Raw genomic sequence first — 9915 nt, forward strand, 5'->3', positions numbered from 1 at the left:
TAGCTTATATCAAAACATCAAAGTGTGTTTTTGTCTAATCGCTTGATTTTCGATAATATTTTAGTGGCTTTTGAAACCTTGCATCATATAAGGAACCACAATAAGGGAAATACAGGTTTTATGGCCTTGAAACTCGATATGAGTAAGGCTTATGATAGGGTGGAATGGTCTTACATGGAACAGGTATTGGTGAAGATGGGTTTCCATGATAGATGGGTGCACTTTATGATGCTTTGTATTACCAATGCATCCTATTCTATTTTGATTAATGGAGAGCCCCATGGCAACCTTACTCCTACAAGAGGACCTAGGCAAGGGGACCCCCTATCCCCCTACCTTTTTCTCATGTGCACCGGGGGCCTACATGGCCTAATCAAGAAGGCAGCTCATAGTGGCGACATAAGAGGAGTATCTATTTGTCAAAATGGATCTAAGCTAACCCACCTACTCTTTGCAGACGATAGCGTGATTTTTTTGCAGGGCCAAGGAAAGTGAATGTCAATGACTACTTGATATTTTGGCTAAATATGATAATGCATCAAGGCAACAAATTAATCACACAAAGACTACTCTTTTCTTCTGCAAATCCACACCGGAAGAGGTACAAACCTCAATAAAAAATATGCTTGGAGTTTCAATCATACAACAATATGAAAAATATTTAGGCTTGCCATCACTTGTGGGTTGGAGAAAGAAGGAGAGTTTCACCCATATCAAGCAGCAAGTATGGAAGAAATTAGCCGGTTGGGAAGCAAAACTCTTATCTCAAGCGGGAAGAGAGATCTTAATCAAATCTGTGGCCCAAGCTCTACCCACCTATACTATGACATGCTTCAAGCTGCCACTTTCTTTATGTCATGAGATAGAATCAATGATTTGCAGTTTTTTTGGGGACAAAAAGGTGATAGCAGGAAAATCCATTAGGTGAAATGGTAAGATTTGTGTAAACCCAAGAGCCAAGGGGGTATGGGTTTCAAAGACCTTGCGTCATTTAATGATGCCCTTTTAGCCAAACAAACTTAGTGCCTACTTCATGATACCGACTCTATTCTACTGGGTATTTAAGGCAATTTTTTTTTCCAAACTCTACAATCATGGAATTAAAAAATCCGACAAATGCTTCATACGCTTGGAAGAGCATTTTGAAAGGGAGGGATGTTATTAAGAGAAGTGCAGCTTGGAGAATAGGGTTGGGTCTATCTGTCCAAGTTGGGGGGGGGGGGGGGAATTGGCTGCCTACAAAACATAACCTAAAAATTATTTCACCTGTGGTGGCTGGTGGGGAAGATACTAAGGTTGGAGATTTTATCGATCAGGTGCAAAAAACATGGAAGGGAGATTTAATTGATGAAGTTTTTTAATGAGTTTGAAGCGTCGATCATAAAAAACATTCCCCTATGCCGCTCCATTCGAGATGATGTTCTCATATGGCCATTCATGTCAATTGGAAATTATTCTATCAAGTTGGGATACCGATTTTTACAAGAAACTTGTAGAGTGCAACAACCAGGACAGTCATTAAACCAACCTTTGAAACCTCTGTGGAATAAAATCTGGGCTCTTGATGTTCCGAACAAAGTGAAGACACTGATATGGAGAGCATATAAGAACTCTCTACCCACAAAGGCAAACCTGTTTCGTCGCAAGATAACCTTTGATGGACGGTGCGAAATCTGTAAACAGGAAGATGAGGATATAATGCACACACTCTATCACTATCCCGCCTTGCAAACTCTTTGGACCAACATCCCAGCGTGGAACCAAGGCACTCTCAAGCAGAGCACATGCTTCACTGACTTTATTGGTTTTATTTTTGTAGGTACAATAGATCCAGAGCTCTTTTTTTAGGGTATGTTTGGTTGGAGTGAAAATAGAGAGAATGAAAAATATGGTGGAAAATGACATTTTTCATTGTTTGGTTGAAAGGGAGAGTGGGAGAGAAAAGTGGTAAGGCCCACAAGTTTTCTCTCCTCCCCCTTCAAAATACAATCTCTCCAAATTGAAAAGAAAATTGAAGTAAAAAGTGGGAAAAATATTTGGATAAAATTGCCCCAAACTCTTTTAACATTTTTGGCTTTTTTTTCTTTTGACTTTTCCTTTGTAACGCTGGCTTTTAGTTTTTTTTTCTTTGTCAGGTGATGGGTTCTTCTTTTCCTTCTTTTTTTTTTTTCTTAATTTTTATTTTGGATGATTTCTTATGCTATTTTTTAAAATGTCCACTTTCATCTATACACAATTTAAAAAAAAAGTATAATGTATTACTTTTTGTTTTATTTAAGAGAGTCATGATGGTAACAAAACTTTTTTTAACCAAACCAAAAAGTTTTCCATCCCTCCACTTTTTCACCCTCTCAACCAAACACAAATGAGGAAAACTAAAAATTTTTCTATTCTTCCACTTTTCCATCCTCCTTCTATTTTCTATCCTCTCACTTTTCTATCCTCCTAACCAAACAGACCCTTTTAGTCTTATGGAACTTGTGGAATCAACAAAATAACCTTTAACTAGGGAAACCAACACTCCCTCTCGACAAGGTACTGGAACACTCTCGGGAGCGACAACTTAAGTTCCATTCCAGTCCCTTGGTGTCCACAAAATCAAGAAACACTCAAACAACAGCATGGTCTCCGCCCCAAGACAACTGGAACAAGATCAATCTTAATGGTGCCATATTTGCCGAAGATAAAAGCGTAGGAATGGGAGTTGTCATACGGAACAACGAAGGACACTTTATGGCATCGTTGTCTCAGAAAATTCTCCTACCAATGTCAGTCATCGAAGTCAAGGTTCTTGCAGCAAGGAGAGCACTTGAATTTGCTATGGAGTATTTGATCATATCATACTTGAAGGGGACTCTGAAATTCTACATAAGGCATTGCTAGCATAAGACAGAAACTTCACACCCTACGAACATTTGGTGTGAGACATTTTATATCTTAGTAGTTTCTTTTCAGCTTTTAAGACTTCTCTTGTACGCCGCTTGAGTAATAAGTTAGCTCACTCACTAGCAAGAAAATCAAAATCCATCAATCATATGCAAATCTGGATGGATGATACACCACCAGATCCATTATCTGATTTTCAGGCTGACTTTAATGGTCTCCCTTAGTAATATTCAATGACCTTTTTCTCAAAATAAAAATAAAATAAAAAAGAATCTAACAAAATATTTGTATCATGTGATTTTAAATTACAAACAATTTAAATTTTAGATAATTAAAGTGTCAAATTTCAAATAACGTATATCTAAATTAAATTTTGGTAAATTTTGGTGAGAAGTGGGTGAGTCGTATTTTTCAAAAAAAAAAAAGTCTATAATATTGGCTATTGCTTGCCCGTTACGACTTTTGAAGTAAAAGAAGTAAAAGGAGACGAATTTACTGGCTGGGACATTATGACAAGCAGATGATAGGCCTTTCTTGATCCTTCTCTCTCTTTCTGGCTCCCGTATCTTTCTCTCCAAGCAAAGTGCTAAGCAAAACCAGAGAGCGGGGGTGAGAGCCCAAAATGAGTACTTCGTCTTCGTCTTCGTCTTCATCTTCATCTTCATCTTCATCACCTCATCGTTCTCGTGGTCATAGTAAAAACAGTAGCGGTGAGGAGAGGCCTCGGTTCTTTGACTCAAAGGCGAAGAACAAGTGCTGGGCAAATGCAAAGATAGTCCCAGGAAGACACCCAGAAAGGTGGCGCAAGGACGCCGCCGGTAACATCGTCTGCAAGCGCTTCTGCAACTGCCAAGGTTGCCTCTGCTTTGAGTACGACCACATTGTCCCCTTCTCCAAAGGTCTCTCTCCCTCTCTCTCTCTCTCTCTCTCTCTCTCTCTTATACATTTCATTGTTTCTGCAATTCCATATTTCATTCATTCTTTGTATGTGTCAAAACTTCTGTATGCATAACTCAAGGTTCTTAGACTTTAGCTCGTAAGCCATTTTATTTTAGCTAGAATGCAGGAGCACTTCATTTGTAACGGTATCATGTTATAATTTTCAAAAATTACTCGAATTATACCCGTACCCATGTCCATGACCGTGCATCCGAGGATTTTAGTCTCTGAAGTTTAAAACGATCACGTTTATTTTTTAAGAAACTTATTAGAATTATTTAGCTGAAACAGAAATTACGGTGCAGGGAGTTGAAATAGTAAAGTGAGGTTCATAAATAGTACCAAATAGCAAAAATAAGTTAAATAGTAAAAAAAGTTGGCCTTTTAAGCCAATGTTAAACGCAATCTTAAAGTGGTAGTTTTTACAGGTTAGTCTGCACAAAACTTAAAATGATTGCTTTTATTCTCTCTGGAGTAATAATGTCTCGACTTTTAGTTTTGCCACATCATCTAAGGGACTAAAACGATTACTTTTAACTTTAGGAACTAATCACTCATGCGCCAAACTTTAGGAACTAGCAATGTATTTAAAGCCTTGATTTTTTTTTTGTTCAATTTTAAGCAGGACATAGATTTTGGACTGTTTATCAGTTTGAAATTGAGCATTTGTGATTCGGGTTGTGTTGCAGGCGGTGAGTCTACATATGATAATTGTCAGATACTTCAAACAAGGGTGAACAGATATAAATCAGACAAAGACGATGTAGATCCAACTCAATTGAAAGGTTACTCCTGTGATGTCAAGTTTACTGGTATGTTTGCACCATTCTCCATTCTTGACCCAAAATTTGAAATGAATGTTCTTCTTCATTGATTTATACCTTCTAGTTAGTTATGCTTGGTTATTGGCTTCTAAAAAATTTCTCAACGATGATTCTGTTTTCCTGGAAATATTGTCTCATTTAATAGCTCTCCATGTTAGGGGAATGCTGTTTTACTTTTGGATTAATAGAAACGCTACAGTGTAGGTTCAGAGAGTCATCAACATGGTATGCTTTGATTGCTGTTTGTTGAGTTGGCCAGTTGGCGAATATCTTGTGTTTGTCACTTGACTTTACAAAAGGGGATGGGGGGAAGGTTTGTTCCTTGCCTACATCCATAATTTGACAACTAGTATATGGCAGCAAATCAATGTGCTGTTGTTCAAGCATGGAATTCAAGTCTACACACCTTTTTCACTGCATCACTAATATATTTGAGTTTTAGCCATAAGTTATTTGTTACCCTCTTCAACTGGCTGTCAAGTGATCTATCCCTTGGATGTCCTAAGAGATAGTTATAGTGACAGTATCAAATCCACATCTGTTCATTGTATATCTGTTCATCATTGTTGTGAGACCTACATGGTTTTAGGTTGCATTCTGTTTCATTGTTCATTTGGATGAAACATACTTCAGATGCGTACATGTCAATACACTATTTTTAAATGTTCTCAGTATGATTCATCTATACATTACTTTAGTGTTGTTCCTTAATGTCTCTTTGCACTAGTGATGGATAAGCTCACTAAATTGATTTAAGAGAAAGTTGCTTGGTGTATGTTTTTTTGCAGATGATATAGTTTTATTGAATGAAACTAGACATAGAGTTAATGTTAAGTTAGAATTTTGAGAAACACAGAAGAAAGGACTGTAAGACTTGATGTTCATGAGATTCCAAAGAGGGAGTGTTTTCAATATCTTGGATCAATAATTCAAAAAGATTGAGAGATTAAAAAGGATGTGAGTCATAGCATAGGATAAGAGAAGATGGATGATGTGGAGAAGCGAATCAGGAGTATTTTGTGATCGTAAAATACCTATGAAGTTAAAGGGAAGTTTCACTATAAGACTAGTTTTGCTCTATGATATTGAATGTTAGGCTGTAAAGAAGCAACATATTCATAAATTTAAGTGTACTTGAAATGAGAATGCTAAGATGGATAAATGGAAATACATGGAAAGATAAGATTATAGGTTATGAAACATTTTCAAATATATGATGGTCCAATGTCTTAGTGGTCTCTAAAAGTTTTAAAGGATTTGGGTGTTAGTTGCAGGATTTAGAAAAGTATCTAACTTATGTTCCAGCCCTGCTTTAGGTGTTATTTTGGGTTTGAAGATTGCTTCTTAGATTTGCTTTTGATTTATAACTATTGCAAGTCTAATTCCAATCTCATTATCTTAATCTAAAGGATATTAATAGTGTATGTGGGAGCTTGATCAAGCTTGTCAATAAGCAAGCCTTGGGTTTAGAGACCATTAAACATGGGATTCAGGGATGTCAATTAAATAGACTAGGTAGATACATGGGATTAAGTGATGGTTGTACCAATCACTTTTGTGAATCCTTTAACACATTTATTATTGCTCTTCTTTTGATTTTTTGGTTAAATAAAACAATTTTTTTTTATTAATGCTAAGACAAAGCTACATTTTCAAGTATATGTTTGACAGTGAGAGAAGGTATTGCCTCCAACATATTTGCTCCCTCCCATTGTTCAAATTGCTCACGCCATGTCCCTTGGTCATTCTTCAGCCCGTAATCCTATTTCTACATTGTCTCTGCATTGCTTTAACATGGAACAACATGTTGTTTTTGTCCACTTCATTTAATCAAGGTTCCTTGGATCATTGCTTCCGATGTAATTCTTCACCATCAAGCCAAGTATCAATTTCCATTCAAAGTTTTTTGATTTGCTCAGTAATTTCGGGAGAGGCATCTGTGTTTTCTAACTGCTCTAGAACTCGTTGCTTCTCCCTCACCTGATTCACTAGCGATCCCCCAATGGTCTTGGTCCACTCTATCAGCCCTTGGCAGCGGCACTTAATCTTTTAACACACCACATACATCTTGGCCCCTTGAAACTCCAATCTCCAGGATTAAGCAATAATCTCCTTACACTCCAGGTGTGTCGTCCAGCTCTTGCCGTTACCTTAAACCATGGAAACCATTGTAGCCCTTGATGTCAATGAAAAGCGTGTAATGATCTAAGGTTGTCATACAAACATGTTGGACTGTAGCATACAGAAAACGCTGAGGTCAACTCAAATTAGCCACTTCCTAGTCCAAGTGCTTTCTCACTAGTTCTGTACCACTGCATTGACTGTTACAGAGGAATTGAGCCCCAGAAACTGTCTTTAAGTAAACTATCACCTAAAGATGTCATGAAACTTGACATCCGCCACTCATCCCAAATTACTTCCATCCTTTTTCTCTAAGGACGAGATTCAATTTGTCTCAAGCGTAGAGCCACTGCATATCAACTTGGTGATGCAATAAGCAAAGGAGATCCCAACTTTCACGGTTCTTGTTTGATTCTGGGATGACCATAGAACCTTGTCAACCGCCTGGGTCATCACCACTTGTACCTGAGCATCAATATGATGTCTTAAGTAACTCTGCACTGCCACATTCACTTCGGAGCCCCACTCCAAAGGCAGACCACCTCCATAGCCTTTTGGCAGTCAGGCTTCACCAAGCAAGCTTGTTGTAAACCTAGTCTGACTCACCTCGTATACCAATTCTTGTTTCCATGAGTAACAAGGCTTGGGGTTGGGGATGAAAACACTTCACCACATTGTGAAGCTTTTGAATTGACCATGAGTTCCCTAACCCATGGTGGGCTTAGGGCTCTCATTGCTTAAGGTGGGGCTGAACCTCAGCTTCCTTCGTTGGTGAAAAGCTTGCATTCAATGAAAAATGGCTCTACCTTTATATGAAAGGAAGGTGTAGGATATCAGGCGCACTAAATAATTTCAATCTCCCCTTTCCCTTACCAAAAAATGGCAATTATCAGCTTAAACAAAATTATTTTTAGTGGAATGACTGCTTTCTTACCTACTGAGTGTACATCCTTTTCTTTTGTTTCTTATCTATCAGTAGGTTGTGTTTTTCATTCAATAATCACAAATTTCTCCAACTAGCAGATAAGGAGCTTGATATAATTGAAATGGCTGTTTATGGGGACGTGATCCGCCCTGGAAACCAATGCCGTTGTAGAACTATTGCCGAAATGCTTGGCCAATACAAGTCAAAGGACCACTTGGCTGCCTGCAAATTGCCCTAGAATGATGAATCATTACAGCAAACGACATAAAATCTGGTGATAATACTCTCATAAAGACGTCAAAGGGGTTATCTGCTGGGTTTCATGTTCACAACTATACCGATCATATTGACATTTGATAGACATTTTGTTGGCATTGTGTTAATTGAAATTGGACCATTTGTACCATCTTGGCCATTTTCTAAACATTTTCAAATAGATCCCTGCTTAATGGGGTATCTTCTATGCTTTGATTCACTGCAATATCTTAATATTGTTGTTATTCTTGAATTTGTAGTCCATAAAATGAGAATGTTAAAATAGATGAGAGAGAATGTTAAGAGGGATGACAAAAATGGATTTGGCTTTTAGTAATAAAGAGATAAGGGATACTTGTTAAAGATAATTTGGTAATGTACAACATAGAGCCATTAATACACTAGCAAGAAAAAGAATCTAATTCAGGTTGATTAAGTGACAAGATGTTAGATGGATGTCTGAACTAATAAAGGTAAAAGCAATGAAAAGTGACGGCAATTTAGTGACAGTCTAATTTTGTATAGAATATGATGATAAAGTATATATATTATATAGGACTATCCTTGATTTATTGATTAGAATTCTTCAACAGTGAATTTAATTTAATTAAGGGTTGTGTTAACGAGCACCATAAGACGTCTGTTAATAGTAACTTCTTTTTTTTTTTTGTAACTTTTTGTATTTTTTTTGCAGCTTTATGTAATTTTTTTTTCCAGCTTTATAAGTTGTGAAGTTAGTTTCATAGAGAAAAAAAAAAATTAAATAAACTATGAGGTTATTTTTATGTCTTTTTCTTTTATTTATTTAATTTTTTTATTAAGTGGGATCTACGTTAATCCAACTTTAACAAGCACAGCATAGTGCTTATTAACATTTCCCTATAATATTAAAACTTACCTTACTTGAGTTTAACACCAAACATCAACCTGAAGATAGGATTAGATATGAACATTTTTTTTTTTGCAGGTTAAGCTCTTTAAAAGGTGCACTCACACTTGCCCTAGTTTCTTGATCCCAAAAAAAAAAAAAAAAAGTGTATATATATATTAGCTTGTTTTAATTTATAATTGTGACTTGAGTTTTCAAATGTACCAAATAGTAATCAACCCTTTTTTTTACTAACGAGCCCTTCGTTAATTGGAACATTTGAGCTTGACTCCACCCATGGGGTGAGTTTGGGCTCGAAACTTGTAGGGGGCAATAAAGATAAAAAGGAATATACAAATTCAGTGTTTCAGACTTTATTAGTGATTCAATTCTCTCGTGACTACCAAAAAAGAAATCTACATGTTTCTTTTTACAATATGCTTAAAAGACTAAGGTGAGAGTGAGACAATTCATTTTTTTTTCTTTTACACTTCATTTTTGCAAATTTCATGTTAGAATACTATTAGAATATAAGCTCAATAAGCTTAGGCCATAATTATAGGTCACTTGTACAACATATATTGTCACCTATATATAAGGCAGACCTTTATACTTCATTACACAGTTTAATATACAGTCTTTCAAACTTTCACATTGCGCTTAGGGGTGTGGGTGGCATCTTTCATGTGATCATTCTTCCATATCAAATCATAGTAAAAATATGTAAGTTTCTTCCCTAATTGTTCTCTTTCTTTTCCCCAAATAATTTTACTCTCATTATAGATAAAATTTCAATTGGTTTTCTTTCATTCAAAGGATAATTCTTAAATCTAATTCATTTTTTATTTCATTCAAATTAAAGTTATCACTTCAATACATTAAGCTAAACTAATGGTTTGTTAAATATAAACTTATGAACAAGAGTTTGGCTTTGAAAATGTTTGGAGTTTTGAGCTCCCAACCACCAATAGGCATATGACATTTACATTTATCATGTATAATGAACATGACTCACTTAACTCAACTAACCAAGTGAGTATCTTTTTTAAATAAATAAAAAAAAAAACTAAGTGAGTTATGTGCATTGCACATAACAG

At 36.2% G+C, this 9915-nt stretch overlaps 1 protein-coding gene across 2 annotated transcripts; it reads left to right on the forward strand.

Annotated features, from left to right (window-relative positions):
- The first annotated feature begins 3350 nt into the window (after positions 1-3350).
- On the forward strand, positions 3351-8203 carry LOC142631863 (uncharacterized). Of its 2 annotated transcripts, none has more exons than XM_075806184.1 (3): positions 3351-3785; positions 4515-4637; positions 7794-8203. In XM_075806184.1, the coding sequence occupies exons 1-3, from the start codon at positions 3509-3511 to the stop codon at positions 7931-7933; spliced, it is 540 nt and encodes a 179-aa protein (XP_075662299.1). In that variant the 5' UTR covers positions 3351-3508; the 3' UTR covers positions 7934-8203. The 2 variants fall into 2 exon arrangements, with proteins under 2 accessions (XP_075662299.1, XP_075662301.1); XM_075806186.1 differs by having other exon boundaries at positions 3370-3785; positions 7747-7858.
- The last annotated feature ends 1712 nt before the right edge of the window (positions 8204-9915 follow it).

The sequence above is a fragment of the Castanea sativa genome, chromosome 4 (genome assembly GCF_040712315.1).
Source record: "Castanea sativa cultivar Marrone di Chiusa Pesio chromosome 4, ASM4071231v1".
Taxonomy (NCBI): domain Eukaryota; kingdom Viridiplantae; phylum Streptophyta; class Magnoliopsida; order Fagales; family Fagaceae; genus Castanea; species Castanea sativa.

Bases quoted from the DNA above. Each gene is read 5' to 3' on its own strand.
- LOC142631863 (XM_075806184.1), top strand. From the start codon at position 3,509: ATGAGTACTTCGTCTTCGTCTTCGTCTTCATCTTCATCTTCATCTTCA. The intron at 3,786-4,514 runs GTCTCTCTCCCT...GTTGTGTTGCAG, and splicing joins CATTGTCCCCTTCTCCAAAG to GCGGTGAGTCTACATATGAT. The intron at 4,638-7,793 runs GTATGTTTGCAC...TCCAACTAGCAG, and splicing joins CTGTGATGTCAAGTTTACTG to ATAAGGAGCTTGATATAATT.